The following is a 24,356-nucleotide window of genomic DNA, read 5'->3' as shown; positions in this document are numbered from 1 at the left end:
GAATTTTGCCAAATGCTTTTTCTGCATCTGTTGAGATGATCATAATAGTTACCATTTTTTAATGTGATATCAGGTTGATTGATTTGTAAATATTGAACCATACTTGCATCCTTTCAGTAAATCCCACTTAATTTTTGTGATTCTTTTAATATATTGTTGAATGCAGTTTGCTAATCTTTTGTTGATGATTTTTGCATCTATGTTCAGGGTTATTGGCCTGTAGGTTTCTTTATAGTATCTTTGATTTTGGTAATAGTGCAATGCTGGTCTCATAGAGTATATTTGGAAGCTTTCCTTCCACGTTTATTTTTTTGAAATAGTTTGAGAATAAGTATTAACTGTTCTTAAAATGTGTGGTGGAATTCACCTGTGAATCCATCTGGTTTTGGACTTTTGTTTTTTTAGGAGTTTTTTCATTACTGATTCAATTTTCATAAATGGTCTGTTCAGATTTTCTGTTTGTGATTTGGTTTTGGAAGATTCTGTGTTTCTAGGAATTATCCATTTCTTCTAGGCTGTCTAGTTTTTGTATAATTTTCATAGTATTCTCTTATAATTCTTTTTATTTCTGTGGTGTCCGTTTTCTTACTACTTTTATTTCTTTTATTTAAAGTTTAAGACTCAGCAGGGGAGAGGGGATGAGAGAGAGGAGCAGAGGATCTGAAGCAGGCTCTGTGCTGACAGCAGAGAGCGTGACACTGGCTCAAACTCACAAACCATGAGATCATGACCTGAACCAAAGTTGGATGCTCAACCAACTGAGCCACCCAGGCACCTCTACTTCTCTTTCATTTCTTATTCTCTTATTTGTGTCTCCTTTCGTTTTTTCTTGATAGGTCTAATTTTCTGTCAATTTTGTTTATCTTTTCAAGAACTAGCTCTTGGTTTTGTTGATCTTTTCTATTTTTTTCTTTGTCTCCATTTCATTTATCCATGCTCTGATCTTTATTATTTCTTTCCTTGTACCCTTGTACTAACCTTGGACTTTGCTCTTCTTTTTCTAGTTCCTTTCGATGTAAGTTTAGATTGAGATGTTTCTTATTTTTTATTAAAATTTTTAAAACATGTTTATTCATTTTTTGAGAGGCAGAGTGTGACTGGGGGAGGGGCAGAGAGAGAGCGAGAGGGAGACACAGAATCTGAAGCTGGTTCCAGGCTCTGAGCTGTCAGCAGAGCCCGATGCAGGGCTTGAACTCATGAACCTCAGATCATGACCTGAGCCAAAGTCAGACACTTAACCGAGCCACCCAGGTATTCCAGAATTTTTATTTCTGGAGGTAGTCCTATATCACTATACATTTCCCTCTTTGGGAAACAGTGAAAATGGTTCTAGATTTTTGACGTGTGTTTTCATCTACGTTAGTCTCCAAGTATTTTTAACATTTTCTGTGTGTACTTCATGGACCCATTGCTTATGTGGTAGAATTTTATTTAACCTCCATGTTTGTGTTTTCCATTTTTGTTTTTTTGTTACTGATTTCTAGTGTCATACTATTATGATCAGAAAAGATGCATGATACGGTTTTAATCTTCTTAAATTTATTGAGTCTTGTATTATGGTTTAACCTATGATCTATTCTGAAGAATGTCCCATGTGCACTTGAAAAGAATCTGTAATCTTTTTGTTTTTGGATGGAATGTTCCATATATATCTCTTATACCAGCTGGACCTAATGTGTCATTTTAAAGATACTGTTGAGGGGCACCTGGGTGGCTCAGTCATTTAAGCATCCCAACTTCAGCTCAGGTCATAATCTCATGGTTCATGAGTTTGATGTCAGTGCAGAGCCTGCTTTGGATCCTGTTCCCCGTGCTCTCTCTCTCTGCCCCTCCCCAGCTCACTCGCTCTCTCTCAAAATTAAAAACTTAAAAAAAGACTGTTGATTCCTTCTAGTGTATATTTCATTCAGTTATTGTATTCTCAACTTTTTTTTTAATGTTTATTTTGAGAGACAGTGTGAGCAAGGGAGGGGCAGAGAGAGAGAGAGACACAGAATCCAAAGCAGGCTCCAGGCTCTGAGCCATCAGCACAGAGCCTGATGCAGGGCTCGAACCCATAAGCTGTGAGATCATGACCTGAGCTGAAGTCGGACCCTTAACCGACTGAGCCACCCAGGCGCCCCTGATTGGTTCTTTTTAATATTTTTTCTGTTGACATTTCCACTGTCACTTCCACTCTTCAGTCTGGTGAGCTTCTTTATAACCATTACTTTGAGCTCTTTGTTAGGTAGATTGGTTATTTCCATTTTATCTAGTTCATTTTCTGAGGACTTGTCATGTTCTTTTATTTGGAGCATATTCATTTATCTTCTTACATTGCCTTTGTGTTTGTTCTTATGAATTAGAACAGTTACTTCTAAAATTGATGGAAGAGTCTTGTGTATGATCATCCCCTGTGTTGACTGTGTTTAGTGACTGGGTGGTTAGAGTTGTGGCGGGCATGAGCTTGGTGGTCCTGAGGCACTCCATGCTGGGGCTTCCCTGATGAGATGACTGTAGCTGAAATGGGCATGGGTCAGGGTATTCCTAGCTCTCAAAGCAGAGGGTGCCCCAGCAAGACAGCTGAAACTAAAGTTGGTGCTAGCCAGGTTATTTTGGGGCTCTCCACTCTATGGGCACCCTGGAAAATAGCTTAAGCCAAAGCAGATGCAAGCTGGGGTGTACTGGTGTTCTCTGCATGGAGGGCACCATGGCAGATTAGATGAAGGTGAAGAGGGCTGCAGGCTGGAGTGTCTTGGGCATCCTGTGCAGGGGCTACCCTGGTGGGGTAGCTGGAGCCAAGGTGTAGTGTGGTCCAGGGCATCCTGGGGCACTCCATACAGTGGTGCCTTGACAGGAGAGCTGTAGTTGAACTGGGTGCAGGCTGGAGTCTCCTCAAATGCTGTTCATAGAGTGCTGTGATAGGGCAACTAGACCCATGGCTAGTGTGGGCTAACCATGTGCACAAAAACTCATGGTGTTTGGTGCAGGGTATGCCCTGGTGAGGTGGCTATAGCTAAGACAGGGTGCAGACTTGGGGTTCTTGAGATGCTCTGTTCAGGTATAGTCCTGGATCTTTCTTGAGTTGGGGGTGTCATACATAGCAAGACATTAGGAGCTAAAATAATGTGTGCCTGGAGTGTGCCATAGTGCTTTGTGCCTGTGTCACCTTGGTAAGTAAGGTGGCTGTAGCTGTAGTGAGCCCTGAGAAGGGGTGTCTTGGTGTGTGGTGTGCTGGAGGCTGACCTAATTGGATGGCTCAGTCTGGTGTGGGGTAGAGGCCAGGGGTTCAGTCAATAGGCTGGCTAGAGTGCCTGGACACTATTCCTGTCCATGCTGTCATGATGGAGAGGGAACATAAAACAGCTGTGTTCACCAGCATCTCCAATCCAGAGTTCTAGCTGCTGTCCTGTTGCTTGGTGGTGGTAGGGCTGGATCCTTTATATTCTAGTTGCTTTTAATTTGTAGCTTTCTTTCTGTGCCCCAGGGTGGGTGCATTACAGTCCCTTAGTACTATCCCTCTCCACTGCTCTTCAGTGTTGGGACTGTGGGTTCTCTTTAGTAACAAGACTCCATCTTACAGTTACATGATCTATCTTTTGTGCAGAGGCTGTTCAGTCAGCTCTCACTTCTTCAGAAGGAATTGCTCTACAATAGGTTTATTATTTGGTGTGTCTGTGGAGGAGGTGAGTTCATACTCTTCCTGAGTGGTCATCTTGGACTACTCTCCAATGTAACTGTTCTCTTAATTTCTCTTTCTGCTACTTCATTATTAGTGTATAGAAATGTAATACAAAATTAACATACAGAAATGTATCCTGCAACTTTACTGAATTCATTCATCTGTTCTTTGGTGGAGTGTTTCGGGTTTTACATACACACACACACACACGTCATTGGCCAATAGTGGTTAAGTTTATTTTCTTACCAATTTGGATACTTTCCTCCTTCTTGCTTGATTGCTGCAGCTAGGATGTCCAGTATTATTTTGAATTAAAATGGTAAGATTGGACCTTCTTGTCTTGTTCCTGGTCTTTAGAGGGAAACCTTTCAGTATGATGTTGGCTGTGGGTTTTTCATATATGGTTGGTTATGGTATGTTCTAAACCCACTTTGTTGAGTTTTTATCATGAATGGATGTTGCATTTTGTCAAATGCTTTTTCTGTATCTACTGACGTGACCATATGGTTTTTAGTTATTACTCTTATTATCACATTAACCTATTTGTGAATATTGAAACGCTTTTTATTCCTGGAATAAATCTCACTTGATCGAGGTAAATGATATATTTTTTAATGTATTTAGTTTGCTAATATTTGTTCAGCATTTTTTGCATGTATGTTCATCAGATATACTGGCCTGTAAGGTGGTTTTGTTTTGTTCTGGTCTTTTTGATAGTGTCTGGTTTTGGTATCAGGGTAAAGCTGGCCTTGTAGAATATATTTGGAAATTTTCCTTCCTCTTCTATTTTTTGGAATCCAGTAAAACCTTGATTTGCAAGCATAATTCATTCCAGAAGCATGCTTGTAATCCAAAGTGCTTGTATATCAAAGTGAATTTTAAGTACCATTGGCTCAGTTGTGATCATGTAACATTCAGTATCCCATACTACACGTATTACAAGACATCACTTGTTTATCAAGTTAAAATTTATTAGAAATGTCTGCTCGTCTTGCAGAACAAGTTACTCGCAATCCAAGGTTTCACTGTAGTTTGAGAACAGGTATCAACACTTTAAATCTTTGTTGAATTTACCTATGAAGGCATATGGGTCCTGGACTTTTGTTGGTAGCTGTTTGATTACTAGTAATGAAATTGAATGGGTAATCAGGCCATATTTTCTATTTCTTTCTGATTTAGCCTTAGAAGACTGTATGTTTCTAGGAATTTATCCACTTCTAAGTTGTCCCAATTTGTTGGCACATTTTTCAGAGTCGTTTCTTGCAACCCTTTGTATTTCTGTGGTGTCAAGTTATTTTTCTTCCTTCATTTCTGATTTGGGTCTTCATGTGTCTGGATAAAGGTTTCTCTTCATTAATCAATTCTTATTCATTTTTCTTTTTTTAAGTTTATTTCCACTCTAATCTTTATTCTATCCTTCCTTTTACTACCTTTGTTCTTTTTCTAGATCCTTTAGGTATAAGGTTAGGTTGAGATTTTTGTTTGAGGCTGTTATAAACTTCCCTGTTAGAACTGCTTTGCTGTGTCCTGAAGATTTTGTACCATAATGTTTTCACCTACGTTTTTCTCCACGAATTTTTTGATTTCTTTGATTTTCCTTGAGTCTATGTGTTTGCATTTTTTTCCAGTTTTTATAAATTATTTCTAGGTACTCTTGTGGTATGAAAAGATGCTTTGTATGATTTCAGTCTTCTTAAATTTATTGAGATTTGTTTTGTGGCCTAACGTGATCTATCCTAGAGAATATTCCATGTTCACTTGAAACGAATGTGTATTCCACTGTTTTTGGATGGAATATTCTGTGTATATCTGTCAGGTCCATCTGGTATAATGTGTTGTTCAAAGACACAAGATTTTTCTTAGAGGAAGACAAAGATACCTACCTAAAAACTGTTTACATTATGCAGACACATAAAAATATATAAATGTATATAAGAACACTTACCTGGACCTTAATACAAATTTCTGGTTCCATACTGTGAGGAAAAAAACTAATGCCTAAGGTCATGGCGGCATCACTGAGTTCAACTGCAGGCCTCCTTTAATGTGTATACGGCATTATTTTGAGCAATCATCTTTGACGAACAGGCTTCTCTTCTTTTGTAGGTGGTGGATGTAAGTAGAGAAGGCAAAGAAGAAGTATTTTATGGGCCTACACTCCCTTTTGCTTCTAATGGAATAGCGGCATGCTTCCTTCCAGCTCCATATTTCACATGCCCTAACCTTCAGACTCTTCAAGTGCCTCATCACAGGATTGGGACCATCTGAAAACCAATGCTTTGTTAATAACTATCATTAACAGAAGGGAAAGAAAAGCTTCACTTCTGAATACTGGGCATGAAAAGACTCAGTGCTCAATGCTTCCTTGTTTTGTTTTATATGTCTTATTTTCAGATAAACATTAGCAAAAAATGAACAGTTTTCTAAAATACATTACTGAAACCTCCTGTCACCCTTCTCTCTGTGTGTCAATATACAATATGTCTGACTTTTACTGTGGTGTAGCTCAGTGACAACTTAATGGTCAATTACTGTTCCATGGGTCTTTAGAGGCTTTGTTGTAGACTTTCTCTAATCAGCACTGTCTAGGAAAACAGGAAAATGTTAGTAAGGCAATTTATTTCACAAGTACTGCCATCAATGATCTTCAAAAAAAAAAAAAAAAAAATTCCGTAGTTAATACCCTTACTACTTAAAACTGGGTTTGTAATTTTTCTTTTAAAAATTTAACATTTTGCAGCCCCACTAGTATAGACTCAGTATTATGACATTATAAAATTTTAAATGCCATGTTTTATTCACAGTAACACGAATGATAGAAGTACACTGGAACAGCAGTTGGAACGCCCAGATTGTTCAGCTTGGTTACTGTGACCTTGGGCTAGGTGCTTAACTTTCAGTGCTAGTTTTCCCATTCTTTAAGGAGGATAATTATTGATTTCCGTATCAATTCAGAAGAATGTTGTGAGGATTAGGCAAATGCTCTGAAGTACTTCATTTAAGAAAAAAAAAGTTACTCAAATTACAAGGTATTTTACTGTCTTTAGAATTCTGTAACTGAACGGGGAGATTATTTTTGAAATTATTTAAAAATTACTAAATAGAAATTGGAACACATGCTGTGGGAGAAATGATTCTGAAAAGCATGTGAAGAGATGCTAATTAGGAAAAGGGGAGTCTACCAAAGCCAAAGATTCCTAAGTCTATACAAATTCTTGCTTCACATCATAATTCAAACACTTGTTTAAATTCATTTAGTGAAAAATGACATTTCAAAGCTCAACAAAAAAAAAATTAGCTGTACTAATTTGGGCACCATAAAGTGCTCTGACATAACTGTGAACCTAGACTTAGTAGTTCTAATAAAAGTTTTTGCAGTTTGTTAAAGGTTATGTCAATCTTGAGCACTTGTGGGATTCTTCCTCCACCACCAATACATATTTTATTACTACCACTTTTAATAATGCATAAGAATTCTTATTTAGGCTAGGTTTTTGGATTTGCTTTGTCTATAACAATATATACATATATATGTATATATACACATATATATATGTAATAAAAATCACATTGGAACATAAATTCAAGAAGTGTAACATGAGTTTTTCCCTTTTCCTAATCTTGTTAGGATCTAAGTCACTTTACTAAAAGGAAGACTTTATTTGGACTTTTTTCCTTTGGCATAGTTTAATTGTTTAGCAATCCTTACCTTACAGGAAGTTGTCATTTTATTCATGTAACCACTTTTGGTATTCAGAAATAAAAACAAACTTTTTAAAATCCTAAATACAAAATTCACTAACTTTTCACACTGTTATACCTAAAAATTTTAATTTTTAAATAATAATCTGGTTATTCAGATTAAAGAGCAGAGAAGGAAAGACTAGGCATAAGGGGAAAAAGTAAAATAAAAACCTCCCAGAGATTTAGACAAAAAACCTTCAGAGTAATTTTACAGTTCTGAAAAGTGAAAATTGATACTGATATGATATTTAGAAGAATTACAGAGTCTCTTTAGAAGAGTTTATAAATCATGTAAACTAAATATTTTAAATGCCTTTACCAAGTCAGGAAAATGACTCTGGCATTTCAGGTATCTTTTCAAAAAGAACCTAAGCAAGAAGTGTTTTGGATTTATTAAAATTTCTACTTGATACATGAATTGACCTCCAGCTGTTTTACCTTATAAAACCATTACATCTGTAATCCCACATCCTATATCCAATGAATGAAAGGAAAATGGTCTAAAAATAAGCTTGCCTGACTAATAATGAAAAGGTACCCTGAGATTACTCTTGATATTTTCTGTATAGATTTCTAAGTATTCATTTAAAACAAATCAGTACATTAGCAAACACTTTCTTGGGAAACTTTAATGTATTATCCACTAATATACAGAATCGAACTCAGAATTAGAAAATATTCTTTACAGTATAGCCAAAGATAGCCTCTAAAGTACAACATTCCTAGGAAAAATAAAACGCAGAATGCTTATGATTAGATCATTTTCCTCAAAGATTCCAGAAAACTGCTCATAAAACCAAATTCCACTGAAACTATTCAAATATATATTTTCTATTTTAGTGAACTATAGTAATTCATCTCTCATTTTTACTCTTTAAAATTATAGACCATATTGTATTTGTAGTTAAATTATTAGGTTAATTTGAATTTCCATAAGAAAAGCATGAAAATTCCAACCACTTAAACACCATTTTCAGATTTTACTATCTAAAAGAAAACACAGTACTGCATAGGTATTAGCACAGCGTTCCTTTGTGTAGGAAGAAAAGCCAGCAAAGACATTAATCTATAAAACAATGTAAAGTGCAATGAAGTTCCTTAGATTCTTAATAACAAAATACCAATTTGGTTATGATTAGGATATTTTTCTCGTTAGGTTACGATTAAGATATTTTTCTTCCTTTTTCTTCATGTTTTCTTCAAAGTTTAACCCCAAGTATACTGTATACCTTTCAACTGTTGAAATGACTAAAAAACTTTGTTTTGCCACAGAATATTAAAACAGGAACAACATAGAAATTATTCTTCCAAGTAATATGGTTCATTTTTATTTTGGTTTTCAAATAATCTTTCATAAAAAAGGAAGTGTAATAATCATGAAGTATAAACTAAATATATACATTTAAAAAATTATTATATGCACAATTAACTTATCAATATACAATAAGGCCCAGCATTTTCTGAAAACACAATTCACAAATGCAATAAATGCTATAAACTGGATAACTACTAGCACACCAAAAACTTTAATAAGCAGAAGTTATTCAATTCCAATCATGTAGTACTTATTTTGGTAATCTTAGCAATATAGATTATCACTGAATCAAAGTACAAATCTTATATCTTATTAAATATGTGAAAAAATATGCTACTTTGCTAGCTTCCCAAACCAACTGTCTTAAGCAAACAAAACATGGTATTTATATTGGCATGCTATGTACTTGACTGACAAGGCAGTATTTTTAACCCTAGGGGGAGAAGACAGGAGAAGAGCTTTTGGAAAAATGTAAGGTTTACATAAAATCTATAGGATTGAGGGAAGACAGGTTTCCTAGAGGCTTTTCCCAACTGCAGAAACTTGTCAAATTTTTATAGAACAGATAATTTTAACAAAGGGATGTAAAAATAAAAGCTGTCAAAGATTCTGTTAAAGTACACGTAATTCTTTAAGAACAAAATAGTTTTAAAAATTTGTGATGAAGCATGAAAGAAAATAATAATGGGTAAAGAACACACACACAGGCTACAGGTAAGTTTTGTTTTTGTTTTTGTTTTTAATATAGATGCCCAGGTAGAAAAAGTCAAATAGGCTTAAGAAAAAATATGCTAGGAATAGGTAAAGATATAAAAGTTTTAAACTATGAAACTCTTCTAATGCAAATGAAGTCAATACTAAAAGATTTCTGTACAGAGATCATACTCCATGTTTTTTACTCCCCCATGAAAACCTAATTAAATGTTCAATTAAAATTTAAATCATAACCAAATCTGAATGTCTAATAAAGTCCTTTCTACCACTCTGTTGTCCTTCAATCATCTCTTTTATATTCCATCTGATATTTTACAGAAATTATTTGACTGGAATACTTATATTTTAACTGTCTTCCTACTTAAGTGTCTTAAGGCTAGGTTTCTGTAGAAAGGGTAGTATTCTCTCCTGGCAAGCTGAATGAAGCTCAGAGTGCAGAATGAACATGGCATTCAGATGTCTAAGGCAGTCTAGTCTCCTGTGTGAGTTAAGTTTGCATAGAAAAGGTAGAGTCGGATGGCAGAAAAGTCTCCTGAAGAGTCTGAATGTCAGCTTATTGACACTGGCAGGTAACTGGAGGTCCTTGAGCAGAAAAGTAACAGGAAGAAAGGATTATTTTAGCAACACTAATGCCAGAACTGTGTGAGGATGAATTACAGGGAAGAAGATCAGAGATAAGGAGGTAAGAAGATCAATAGAGCACAGTAGGAAAGACAGTTGGGGTGTACAGGATGGAAAAATGAAAAAAATACCAAGAGCCTGTACTGGTGATCACCTGAAAGTGGGGGGCATGTAAGAATCCAAGATGCTTCTGAAGTTTCAAGGCTAAATAACTTGTGAAAACAGTGTATTCCCTGGGTAGAAAAGGCAGCAGCTAGTTGAAAATAAGTGACAAGTGCAGCTTGACATGTTGCCTTGAGATTTCAGGAGGATCCAACTAGAGGGGTTTAGAGAGAAATTAGCACTAGAAATAGACTTCAGAGATGAAATTATGAGCTAGTGTTCGCAGTTCACTACTAGAAGAATGTTGAGATGGAGCAAGTGAAGAGCCACATCTCACCACTGGGGACCGGAAAGGAGAACATGAGGGTGCTTTCAAAGTACAGTATGTAGGGAGGAGGAGTATCACCAAGGAAGGGTTGAGAAGATGGAGGAAAACACAGACGTCAGGCCAAAGGACATGAGAAATGAGAATGTACTCTCAGACTGCACCAAAAGAGAACGGCTTACAATAGAGAGATAGAAGCAGCAGCCCCACAGAGTACAGGTTCTTTAGGGGTAAATACATATTAAGGAAGCAGGAATAAGGTACTTACTCTAAGTCTGGGAATAGAAAAAAGGTAAGATTATCCTATTAAGTGAAGGGTCTGTGAAGATTTTCAAGAAAATGAACTGAGTCATAAATTTTTTTTTCTTCAATTAAAAACACACTTCAACACACGTATTTACACATATGTATTGTCACAGATTTTTTTTTTTGTTATGGATTTTTAAAGTATAAACTATTTATTCTTAGCATCTATAGACATATGCCCTAATGCATGATTCAGCAGTGGCTTTTCTCATCTCTTAAAAGTTTCATATTCTAAGGAACATGATTCTCAAAGCTATCTTATTAATCCTATTTTGGAAATAAAAATATATATACACATACATAACTTCTTTAAAAGCATCACCTTAAACAGATGTATGCTTCATTTGCTGAAACCTGCAAAGCAATACATTAAGTTTAGTAAGTCACTACGATAATGAAAAACTCATTGCTTTAAAGTCTACTAAGTAACCTTAACGAAGCTTTTATTCATTCCATTTGTTGAAGTACTAATAGCTGATCTGGCAGGGGGATAAACTATTTGTATGTTGTGAAAACAACAGATACTCCTTTAGACTTCACACATTACAGTAAGGACAGCATTAATAAGTATAGTTCGCTGACTGCAATACACTTCATCTTTAAAGATACTTCTTGAGTTAGAAAAGGAGGAATAGAAGAACCATGATAAAGACTAGAGTCCCAAGAAGGAAACAGTAAGTTATTGCAAAGTTAGCAAACATGATGTGTAAGAAAAAATTTGAAGAAAAAAAACGGGGGGGTGGGGGGTCCCAAGGGGGGGGGGCGCTCATTCATCTAGGACCTATTAGAGAAAAAGGGACAAAATTGAGAGGTGTTCATTACCTTTGGGCATGATTAGTAATCATGTCTGCACACCTCAAATAGAATGTATGTCACCAATACATTCACATACATTATCCCCTGATTCTTACTAGGACACCGTGAAAAAGAAAAAGGATTAGTATTCTTTTTTTCTCCATGAAGAAACTGAGGCTCAGCAAGGTTAAGTGACTTGCTCAAGTTTACAAAGCAGAGCTGGCTTTGAGACCTAGGTGGGTTCCCAACACTAGGACTGGAGTTCTTTCGTCAAGTAAAGCTCACCACAAAAAGGAGACAAGGATAAGAGCTCAACTGGTAAAATAAAAATCTGGATGAAATAAAGAGTTGAGACACAATAGCTGCTAAAGGAAACTAAACTGGTCCCTTGTAAACATAATGTAAGATGCTAAATTATAAAAGGCTCTAATTGATGAGGAGATAAATGGGCTGAGTTCTCAGAACTCTTCTGTTAATAATGTAACCTGAAGATTTTTTTAGATGTTATTTTCTCTTTTCTTAAAGGGTCTTATTTATCCTCCTCCTGATAGAGGTCTTTTAATAAATTCCCCAAAAGAAGGACGACTAAAGAAAAAAAAAAAATCTGGCAACTGTTGGGACCTAAGCATAAACACTGTTGGCTTAAGTTTTAAAACATTTTATATACTATCTGTATATTCATTTAGCCAGACGCAGCCTCATTCCTCACAGAGCTAAGTGTGCTGGGCATTTATTAACTTGCCTTAGACACAGTATAACAAAAGATGACAAACATACAATCCCACCTCCTGAACCCCCCTTTCCCCAAAACCAGCACAGAACAGCCAGGTAATGTTAAAAAACACAAAATAAAACAAAACAAAAAAACACCCACATCATATTAAAACATGTAAGAAACAAAACAAATCACTCACAAGACAGAAAGTCACATTACAGTGAAAAGTTCCTGGATTGACTGGTGCAAATCTACTTAACAGACATACACATGTAACACTCACAGTTAGAAAAGGTTCCTTTAAGTTAGTTTAACTAAAAACTCTTCAAAAGAGAATGCAATTCTGCCAAGTTCCAAAGGTCCAATAATATATTTAATTAACCTTTATTTCCTTATTTATGTACCTTATACTTACAGGTATGTAAGAAAAAAATCCTAGAAAGAATTTTTAACAGAACATCACACAATTAAAAGTATGAATCAGAATGGTGCAAAGCGGCTTCAGATAGTTATAATAGAGAAGGCAAATCACAAAATATGTTAGGTATTATCACTCTCCAGTCTCTGCATTTCATCTTGTCCCACTTGTCCTAGGTGAGATAAAAGTTTGCTATAGGCTTCCCTGTTTAAGAAAAAAGAAAAGATGTAGATACATTTATTACCTTTTCCACTACTTTTCGTTTTAAGTATTTACAAACTGAGCCTACCTGAGTGTCTGTCTGTCTACACGCACACACACTCACACAATATGACTAAAATACTTTGATTCTTTAACAAACTTGGGACATATGACTTCTCATGAGTGCTGACTCCTCTAAAACAACCTCTTTAGGAACTACAGGTCTATTTCCATGTGTTACATTATGTTACACAGTCCAGCACAATCTGAAACTGGGTTGTAAGCCTACAAGAAAAAAAGTCCTATTACTTATTTTTGACCAAAAACCGTATTATTTAATTGGCTCACACACCTTACTCACTGGATACACATGATGCAGTTGTTTCAGTACATCAAGGCATCCCTCAAAGGGCAGATAATGCCACCATGGATTTTAAGTGTTATAGTCTTCATAGGGCATCCAGCAACACATCTGAGGCTCTAAAGTCCACCTCCCAATGAGGAACACTGAATGTGTTTTGGCAATAGTAGCATTGATGAAACACAGAGCTTTCAAAGGTGGTCACTTTGAAAAGAACTGTATGTGAATCGCGATGTGTCAATCATAGTATGGAAACATTCATCAACTCCAACATACCCCAAACTTTTAGGAATGGGAAAATAAGCCATTTCTAGGAAATGAATCTAAATTTTATAATCGTTGCCCAAAAGAATGTAATAAGATTTTCAAACATACCTTTGTGCGCTATTTCTGCCAAGGCCCCATTTCCGCTCTGAATCCTTCAGAGACTGAGTGAGGGTAGAAAGCAAATGGATAACAACCTGCTGGTCCAATGCTGCTACTGTTTCTAAAATGCTGTAAATCTGATTATCATACCTCGTACCATAATCCTGGATAAAATGCCTGGAAGTAAATCAAGTTGCAAAGGATTACTTCTGGGGAAGTTCCCAGGGCTGGTATCTATATAACAATTAGCTGTAAACTGAACACCAGAAAGATCATTTCATGTAAGATTACCTTAAGAATCTAGATGCCCTATGAAGACTAAAGGACAGAAATGGCCTATTTCAGCGTAAGCTATGCATGACCAGAACCACGGCACTGGTAGGAAGAAGGAAGGGTTGGAACCTGAGAAGGGAGAATAAGGGGGGAAATCTAGTCCCAGGGACTTTGCTGCTATTCTCTGCATGTCAGAATCTGAGCGGTAAGGATGTAGAAAAAAATGAGTCCAGCTTCCTAGGTATTTCTTAGTTCATCGTATTTCTAAATAGATCAAACAATATTTTTATGAGAAAAACAAGTTACTCATAATACATATTTTTACATTCCTTAACTGGAGATTTTAGACCCAGAGGAGGCCTTTATAAAAAATTATGTTTTAACCCTAAAATTTCCACTCTCCCCCAAACAAAAAAAAGTCACCTAGCTTAATACGTTGTACATAACAAACATGCAATCTTCCTCGTTCATATGAAATCCTTTCTCCCTTCTTAGGGTTTTATTTATTCTTGAGACAGAGACAGAGCATGAACAGGGGAGGGGCAGAGAGAGGGGGAGACACAGAATCTGAAACAGGCTCTAGGCTCTGAGCTGTCAGCACAGAGCCCGACACGGGGCTCGAACCCATTAACTGTGAGATCATGACCTGAGCCAAAGTCGGACGCTTAACCGACTGAGCCACCCAGGCGCCCCTAGGGTTTTATAATTCTTACAAAGCCACTATTTATTTCATGTGATCCCAATTTAAATAAATTGTAAACAGCTGATGAGTGCCAATTATGTGAGGAGAAAACGAACTGAGGAATCAAAGAGCCAACACGGAAGAAAACAGACCCACATTATTTCTCATGGCAGTGTTAGGGCAGAGATACATATATTAAAAGGGGAACTGGTAGAAATTGTGAGAAAGAAATATTTAAAAATACTGCCCTAACAGAAAGCACAAGATTCTAGAGGAGGCAAGGCAGGAAACGACAATAAAACACAGAACATTACAACAACACAAAACACAGAAAATGTTCCTCCCGTTGCATTACTGTTCTTGGGAACTAACGTCAGGTCTACTCTTATACAGTTCATGCTTCACAAATGAAATACAATGAAGCTTCCTGGGTCTATAGTATCTACAGCAAGTGAAACAACCAGTCATGTGTACTTCTACACTGGATCCTGAGTAACATGTGTAGCAGCTCTGAGGGCCTGTGCACCTGTCATCATGACCCACATATCCTGACTTTTTTCTCTTAAATGCATGCAGGAGTCTTCTTCACCCAATTCTCAGGTAATTTGAAGTCAGCTCACTTGTCTTCCTCCCTGGCACTTTTGTCTTTTTAATAAAACAACACAGTGTAACAAAACCACTGCCAAAAATATAATAATTGAAATACTATAACAAGTAGTAACACATTATGTTTTGGATAATTAGTTATTTAAAAAACATGTTGGCTGTCAAATGGCTGGCAATAGTCCCCTTGCCAGTTGGCGTATTTTCCAGTTACCTAAACACAGAAGTCAGCTGGGCGGCGGGTTCTCCTTCTGACCCCACTTGGCAGGCTTTTACCATGTATTGCAGGTTCTCTGTGGCCAGCCTTTTCACTAGGAGGAAAAATTATAGCATCACACACTGTGTCTGAATTGACCATCTGGATCCTCATTTTTATGAACACTCTTAATTTAGAGAAATATGTTGTTTTCTTAAAGTTTGTACAGTTTTGTTATTTTTCAAAATGAAATAGTTCTGAGTTTTTGGTTTGTTCTAAAGTTCTATCTCCTTATCTCCCATTCTAAGAAAATATAAAAACCTTAAGAGTTTATTTTTTACACTCCTATAACTGAAAAAATAAATGTAAAGATAGGCCTTTTAGAAAGACCCCATATTCAAAAACATTCTATCATCCTCATCCTGCAAGTAGTTACATGCTGACAAAAGATAGCTTTTAATCATTCAGCTGATTTACAGACAAGCAGATTTATTTTTTTAAAATTCATAGGCATATTCCTCCCTCCTACTCACTAACAAATTAGAAACCACCAATTTACCTTCACTTAAAATTAGCCAAAGATGTGTGTGTGTATGTGTATAAATCAACTGTGATGCTATCGTTCTTTCAAAAAAGTGAAGTTATAAAAAGAACATTTGTATTCTTTAAATACTTAACCAAATCCTTTAAAATTGTGCATTTGTATGTAAAAATGGAAAAATATCAAGAAAGAAAATAGAAAATTTAGTATGTTCCAAATGCTATTAAATTTTTGTTGTGTTTTTTTGGCACATCTAATATAAATAGCTGGGAAAAAAGCACTCTAGGAATAAAAATTTCAGAAGCTCTAATCCATTATAGCAGGAGCACCAAACAGGATACATATGAACTTAAGTTAATCACATGTACTTAGTAATGTTCTCTATGGTATGAGGGTGGTGGATAAAGAAGATATAGCACACTTGTCTTCACTGAACAAATAACTCCTCATATTAGATACAATTCTGAAATCAGTATAATTCATTCTTAAAAGACATTTTCTTGAAAAACAACCCCCAAAAGCTCTTCTGTGGATAAAGTACCAGAATATGAAGAAACAGTCTTCACAGAAAACATTAAGCATTGATTTAAAAAGAAAAAAAAAAAAGCTTTATTGAAGTGCAATTCACTTATCATCAAAACCAACCTATTAAGGTGTACAATTCACTGGATTTTAGTATATTCACAGAGTTGAGAAGGCATCCCCACTGTCTAATTTCAGAATAATTTCATCACCTCCCCAGAAAACCTTATACCCCTTAACAGTCACATTCTCCTATTTCTTCCTCCCCCAGCCCCTGGCAACCACGAATCTACTTTTGTCTTCATGGATTTGACTTCCCTGGAAATTTCATATACATACAATCATATACCACATGGTCTTCTCTGACTGCCTTTTTACTTAGCATTATGTTTTAAGGTTCATCCATGTTGCAGAATGTGTACTTTATTTCTTTTGACGGCCAAATAATATTCCACTGTATAGAGATACCCCATGTTGTTTATCCATGCATTAGTTGCTGGACAATTGGGTTGTTTGCATTTTGAAGCTATTATGAATCAAGCTTCTGTGGATATCAGCGTACAGTTGTGTTTTAAAAAAAATATTTGCCATCTTGGTTTATTTAACTGAACTGAACTTTTTAAAAAGCTGGGGTTTTTTTCAGTTTTTTTTTACATTAACAGCTTTACTCACTTAACACGTACAATTCCATGTTTTTAGTATATTTGCAGAATTGTGCAACCATCACTACAATGTGAGAATATTTACTATGCAATGAAACCTGACACTCTTTAGCTACCACTCCCTATTTTCTGATATACCCTAAAAGTAAACACAAATCTACTTTCTGTCTCTATCGATTTAATATTCTGGACATTTCATACAGATGGAATCATACAATATGTGGTCTTTTGTAACTGGCTTCTTTCACTTAAAATAATGTTTTCAAAGTTCATCCATGTTGTATAGCATGCAGCAGGACTTAATTCCTTTTTATGGCCAAATAATATTCCACTGTGTGGCTGTATCACATTAAAAAAAAAATCTGTCAGTTGACAGTCTACCTTTTGGCTACTATGAAAAATAAATTGCTATAAATACGAATATACAAGTTTCTGTGTGGATATATGTTTTCATTAGTCCTGGGTTCATACCTAGGAATGACATTGCTAGGTCACATTGTAACTCTATGTTTAACGATCTAAGGAATGACTGGACTATTTTCCCTAGTGGCTACACCATTTTATATTCTCAATAGTAGTAACTAGGGGTTCTGATTTCTTCTCCATGTTTTCACCAAACTTTGTTATTATCTGACTTTTTCATAATACCCAATTTAGTGGTATCTCACTGTGGTTTTGATTTGCATTTCCCTGATGACTAATCGTGTCGAGCACCTTTTCAGGTGCTTATTAGTCATTTGTTTATATTCTTTGGAAAAATGTCTATTCAAATCCTTTGCCTATTTTTTTTGAAAGTTTATTTTTTTGAGTTAGAGGACAAGAGAGAGAATCCCAAGCAGGCTCTGCGTTGTCAGTGCAGAGCCCGACACAGGGCTTGATCCCATGACCCATGGGATCATGACCTGAGCTGAAATCAAGAGTCAGATGCAATAACCCACCAAGCCACCCAGGCGTCCCCCTTTGCCTATATAAAAAAATTTTTTTTATTACTGAGTTGTAACAGTTCTTTATATATTCCAAGTACAAGTTCCTTATCCTATAAATGATTTGCAACTCTCATTCTGGGAACTTTCTTTTCACTTTTTCAATTGTCCTTTGAAGCATGAAAGTTTTAAATTTTTTAAGTTTTCTTTTTAATGGGTTATTTATTTTTGAGAGAGAGAGAGAGATAGAGAGTGAGCAGGGGAGGAGCAGACAGAGAGGGAGACAGAATCTGAAGCAGGCCCTGTGCTGACAACACAGAGCCCAACGTGGGACTTGAACTCACAAACTATATAGATCATGACCTGAGCCTAAATCAAGAATTGGACACTTAACTGACTGAGTGATCCAGGTACCTGAAAAGTTTTTAATTCTGATTAGTCCAATTTATGTCTCTCTTGTACTTTTGTTGTACCTAACAACTCATTGCCAAATCCAGGTCATGAAGATTTACTAGTTTGCTTTTTCTACGAGTTTTATAGTTTTATCTCAGCCATTTAGGTCCATGATCTATTTGGAGTTAATTTTTGTGTATGGTGTGAAATAAAGGTATAGCTTCATTTTTTTGCATGTGGATATGTGTTTGACTTAGCAGAAGTTGTTGAAATACTTGTTTTCTCCCGACTGAATCATCTTGGCACCTTTGTCAAAAAAATCAGTTGACCACAGACCTTTGGGTTTATTTCTGGACTTCCGATTCTAATCCACTGATCTATGTCTATCTTTATGTCAATACCACACTGTCTTGATCACTGTCGTTTTGTACTAAGTTTTGAAATTGGAAAGTATAAATCTTCCAACTTTGTTCTTTTTTCAATATTGTTTCAACTATTCTGGAGTTACACTGAATTTGTAGACCAATTTGGGGAATACTACTATCTTAACAATATTACTTCTTCTGATACATGAAATGGGTGTTTTTTCCATTTATTTAGATATTCTCTAATTTCTTTCAACAATGTTTGGTATTTTTCAGGTCTTAAGCTTGTATTTCCCTTTTCTTAAATTTATTCCTAGTTGTTTTTTTTTTTAATTGTAAATGGAAATGTAAATGCAATCATTTTCTTAATTTCATTTTTAGATTTTCATTGAGAGCATATAGAAATAAAATGAATTTTTGTGTCTTCATTTTGTATCCTACAACCTTGCTTAACTTGTTTATAAGTTCTAATAGCTTTTTAGTGGTATGCTTAGGATTTTGTATACACAAGATCAAATCATCTACAGATAGGGTTAATTTTACCTTTTTTCCAAGCTAGATGCCTTTAATTTATTTTTCTTGCCCTGACTAGGACTTCCAGTACAATGTTGAATAGAAGTGGCAAGAGTGAACATCCTTGTCTTATTCCTAATCTTAGGGGGAAAGCATCTAATCTTTCACCATTAAGGATGATGTTAGCTAAGATTTTCATAGATGTCCTTCATCAGATTGAAGAGGTTATCTCTAGTCCCAGTCTGTCATTATGTAATGCCTTTTTTTTTTAAGTTTATTTACTTACTTGGAGAGAGATAGAAAGAGAGAGAGCTGGGGAGGGGCAGAGAGAGAGAGAGAGAGAGAGAGAGAGAGAGAGAGAGAGAGAGAGAGAGAATCCCAAGCAGGCACCACACTGCCAGAGCGGAACCTGATGCGAGACTCAAACTCACGAACTGTAAGATCATGACCTGAACTGAAATGTAGAGTCGATGCTTAACTGACTGAGCCACCCAGGCACCCCACATACATGTAACTTTTATATTCATTGCTCTTGTTCTTTTTTTCTAATCATTTGCTTTTATTCTGCCTTTTCTGAAGGTTTTAATTGAGGATTTTATGATTCCATTTTTTTCTCTTTTCTTAGTATAATCAAATACACTTATTTAAAAAATTTTTTTTAGTGGTTGCCCCGGAGTTTGTAGCATACAACTAATCCAAGTCTACTTTCAAATAGCACTGCATTCCTTCAGGGGTGGTACAGGTGCCTTTTAACACAGTATTCCAAATTCCTCTCTCCCAATCCTCAGAATAATGCTGTCATTCAGCTTGCTTTCCATAAGGTATAATCACCAATTATTATTTTGAAAAAGAAACAATTTATTAGATCATTTAAGTGGAGAGACAGATTCAGAGAATCACAGCTTACGAGGACCAGGAGCTGACACTGGAAGAAATATTTACACTACATTTGACAAACTGCTCTATGCTCAGTTTTGGGGGCAACAGTTTGCTCTATGACCTCAATTCCCTGATGCATCTAAGAAGAGTTGTTTTCCAGTCTGATAAGATTTGTTTCTTGTTGTGAGGGTGAGAATGAGAACTTCTAAGCTCTTTACACAACAAAAATCCTCCAGCTCTTACTACTGAACTCTTTCTCCCTTCATTTCTGTTTTATCCTACTATTTTGGTGCTCTTTTGTTAAGTGCACGTTTATAAGTTGTTAAATACAGTGATCCTTTATCATTATAAAACATCTCTATTTCTAGTAACAATTTTTTGGCCTAGCTTTCCACAGCCACAGTTTGCATGATGTAGTTTTTTTTATCCTTTTATTATTTCAGTATTTGAATCTAAAGTGTTTCCTGTAGATAGAATAGAATTAGATCTTTTTATATTTTCATTCCAATGATCTCTACTTTTGATTAGTTTGTTCACTCCTTTCACAACTACTGTTACTGTTGCTATAGATGGATTTATATTAGTCATTTTACCTTTTGTTTTCTAAATGTCTTGCATTTTTTGCTCTTCTAATCTCCTTTACTGCTCTCTTTTCGTATTACATGCATATTTTAAAACTTAGCATTTTAATTTCTTTAATTATTTTTCATTAGTTTTGAATTATTTCCTTAGTAGTTGCTTTAGGCATATCATGCATACCTTATCAGAGCTTCCGATTTACATGAATTCGGTGAAATACAGAAACATTATTCTTACATAACTCTATTCCCCTCCCCCTTTGTTGTATTATTTTTTTTTTTAATGTTTATTTATTTTGAGACAGAAGGGGGGGGGAGAGAGAGAGAGCAAGCAAGCATGTGCATGTGAGCAGGGGAAGGGCAGAGAGGGAGAGAGAAAATCCCAAGCAATCTCCACACTCTACACAGAACCCAATGCAGGGCTCAAACTCACATGATCTGAGCTGAAATCAAGAGTTGGATGCTTAATAGAATGAACCACCCAGGCACCACTGTGGTATTATTTTTATACATATTCCCTTTGCAAATGTTACAAACCCAACAATACATAATTTTTTGTCTTTCATAGTTTTTATTTTATATAATTTTGTCTTTCAAAGAAGCTAAAGGAGAAGAAAGGAAGAAGAGGAAAGGAAAACAGGTATATATTTAAGCTTTTGTTATATTAACCTTGTTGATCATCTCTAATTCTCTTCATAATTGTTTCTATTTGAGTTATTATCTGGAGTCATTTTCTTAGACCAATATAGCTTTGCTCCCACCACCTCCTTTGTACTGTTACTGGTAAATATACTGCACTTCTATATGTTATAGACCCAATAATACATTATATATCATTTTTTTAATATTTCATTTGATTCATTTGCTTTTTAAACCCATTAAGGGAATAAAGATAAAGAAATATACACTTATACTTTTATAGTTACATATTGCTTTACTGGTGTTATTCCTGTGTGAGGTCACTTAACTTTCATTCTGTAGAACTTTTTTTTCTTTTTAATTTTTTTCTAATGTTTATTTTTGAGAGAGAGTGATAGACTGTAAGCAGGGGAGGGGCAGGGAGAGAGGGAGACAGAGAATCCAAAGCAGGTTCCAGGTACTGAGCTGTCAGCACAGAGCCTGACGTGGGGCTCGAACCCCAAGACGTGGGTCAGCCCCAAGATCATGACCTGAGCTGAAGTCGGCCACTTAACTGACTTAGCCACCCATGAACTTCCTTCCTTTCTTATAAGGCTGGTCCACTAGCAATAAATTCTCTCAGTTTTTATCTGGGGATATTTTTATTTTATCTTCACTTTTGAAAGGTAATGGTTTACAGAATATAGTATTCTTGGTTGAGAATTTTTTCTTTGATCACTAAGTGTTATCCCACTGCCTCTGACCTCCATTAATTCTGCTGAGAAGTTAGCTGTTGACCTAACTGGGGTTCTATGGTAAGCGATGAGTCTTTCTTATCTTGATGCTTTAAAATTTTTCTCCTTGCCTTTGGCTTCCAGTATTTTTACTCTGATGCATCTTATTGTGGAACTTTTTGAATGTATCCTATTTGGAATTAGGGCCGCCTGGGTGGCTCAGTCAGTTAAGCGTCCGACTTTAGCTCAGGTCATGATCTCACTCATGGTTTGTGGCTTTGAGCCCCATGTCGGGCTCTGTGCTCACAGTGTGGAGCCTGGAGCCTGCCTCGGGTTCTGTGTCTCCCTATCCCTCTGCCCCTCCCCTGTTCGGCTTTCTGTCTCTCAAAAATAAACATTAAAAAAAAATTATCCTATTTGGAATTAGCTGAGCTTCTGGAATGTATAGGTTATTGTTCATTAATAAATTCAGGAAATCTTTAGCCATTATTTCTTCAAATATTTTTTTCTGTACCTTTCTGTCCTCTTCTGGGTTATATGTATGATGGTGCACTTAATGGTATCCCACATTTCCCTAAAGCTCTGTTCATTTTTCTTCATTCTTTTTTTCAAATTGCATCATCTCTTGTCATCTATCTTCAAGTTTGCTAATTCTTTCTTCTGCTAATTCAGATCCAGTAACAAGCCCCTCAAGTGAATTTTTCAGTTCAGCTCTTGTACTTTTAAACTTCATAATCTCCTTTTGGTTCTTTTTTTGGTAACTTCTGTCTCGGTACCGATATTCTCTATTTGATGTGACAATGTCATCATACCTACCTTTATTTTGTTAATCATGCTTTCCTGGAATTCTTTGAACATACTTATAATGGCTACTTTGAAGTCTTTGCCTATTAAATCCAGTATCTGATTGCTCTCACTGGCAGTTTCTGCTGCCTGCTTTTTTCCCCAGTGTATGGATCATATTTCTGTCTTTTTGCAGTCTTGGAATTTTTTTGTTGCTGAAAACTGGACATTTTTTAGTGAGGTGTACTTCTTCCCTCTTCCCCACTGGCCCCCAGTGTGAAGCTTCTAACATTGCTCCTCAGGTGGTATAACTTCGGGTATGCCCACAGTCTCCATTCTAAGACAGTGGTTTTGACAGGGCTCTCTTTGTCTCTTTCTCTGACCACACTCAACTGTTAAGTTCCACTAATCAAAGCTGATTGCTCTATTGTTTCCTATAATGCCCAGGGACATATATTGTCTTATAGACTGATCTCATCAAGTTCAGACTGTTTTAAAGGGATTTCTGTGGTGTTTGAGATTCTGATCCAAGGGTTCCTTCCAGCTGTCTCTTTCACCAATCCTCTCACTAAACTAGATGGTCTACAGATTAGCCTATATACCCAATGACTCTATTATTCTCCTACCTATTGCCTATCACCACAAACTCCATTATTTTTGATAGAACTCTATGGTTCAACTTTTTCCACACTCATTTGCAAATGAAGTTAGTTCCTTTGGGACTCATTGAGAGTTCTCTGTTCTATGCTCAGCTTCTCCTCCCTCTACCTCTCCACCAGATAACATCTCAGATGCAGGGCTCTGGTGATGGGGACAGGCACAATGGTGCTACTTTTGAGTGACATACCCACTTTAGGAGCTGAGTGCTTGTGGGAGGAGAGGCAGCAGCCCCAGGGACCCTCAGTTTGCTTCTCTTGGCAGGGAATTCACACATTTAAGCTGTGGCAAGGATGACTGGTACCCCAGGAACAGAATGGAGGGCCCACTTCTTAGCCACAATTGCCTGGAATATAACTTTAGCATCAGGTAGCTTGGGGGCAAGATGAGAAATACTGATATCCTGCCTCTCACAGGAGGACAGCCCTCCTACTGGGAGCCGGGGAGAGAAGAAGCCCTATGTTCTTGGATTTACTAGTCTGGAGTAGAGTTTCTGTCTTACTGAGCTGGGGGAATAAAGAAAGGAGTGGTCTTCCTTCAAATACCACAGACTCCTGATATTTTTACCAAGTTTCAGATTTTCTTAAACAAATGTTTCTACATTTGCTCCACTCTTAGGACTATTTCGAGAGAATTTAGACTTTCTTTTAAATAATTTTCACCAGTTTTGCTGGGGAGTGGGTCAGCAGAACTCCTTATGTTATTGTGCCAGAAGTGGAGTTCTTTTGGTGCTTGAGTACAGGTTTTTGAGTGGACGTATGTTTAAAATGCTCTTGGGCATATACCTAGG

The 24,356-nt window shown here is 36.3% G+C and overlaps 2 protein-coding genes across 18 annotated transcripts in view; one reads left to right on the top strand and one right to left on the bottom strand.

The window, feature by feature from the left end:
- KLHL32 (kelch like family member 32) overlaps positions 1-9,705 on the top strand; it is a 241,943-nt gene extending 232,238 nt beyond the window's left edge. For all 15 annotated transcript variants that reach the window (XM_015077790.3, XM_053222451.1, XM_027057227.2 and 12 more), the window contains one exon: positions 5,768-9,705. In XM_015077790.3, the coding sequence (XP_014933276.1) occupies positions 5,768-5,929 (162 nt within the window). In that variant the 3' untranslated portion in view covers positions 5,930-9,705. The remainder of the gene's footprint in view (positions 1-5,767) is intronic.
- Positions 9,706-9,854: 149 nt separating this feature from the next.
- The window catches only part of MMS22L (MMS22 like, DNA repair protein), a 125,551-nt gene continuing 111,049 nt past the window's right edge, over positions 9,855-24,356 (bottom strand). For all 3 annotated transcript variants that reach the window (XM_015077788.3, XM_053222445.1, XM_053222446.1), the window contains 3 exons: positions 15,417-15,513; positions 13,654-13,821; positions 9,855-12,920 (listed from right to left, as the gene is read on the bottom strand). In XM_015077788.3, coding sequence (XP_014933274.3) covers positions 12,839-12,920; positions 13,654-13,821; positions 15,417-15,513 — 347 coding nt within the window. In that variant the 3' untranslated portion in view covers positions 9,855-12,838. The remainder of the gene's footprint in view (positions 12,921-13,653; positions 13,822-15,416; positions 15,514-24,356) is intronic.

The sequence above is a fragment of the Acinonyx jubatus genome, chromosome B2 (assembly GCF_027475565.1).
Source record: "Acinonyx jubatus isolate Ajub_Pintada_27869175 chromosome B2, VMU_Ajub_asm_v1.0, whole genome shotgun sequence".
Classification (NCBI taxonomy): domain Eukaryota; kingdom Metazoa; phylum Chordata; class Mammalia; order Carnivora; family Felidae; genus Acinonyx; species Acinonyx jubatus.
The sequence above is the reverse complement of the archived record's forward strand: the minus strand, read 5'-3'. Positions and strand labels throughout refer to the sequence as shown.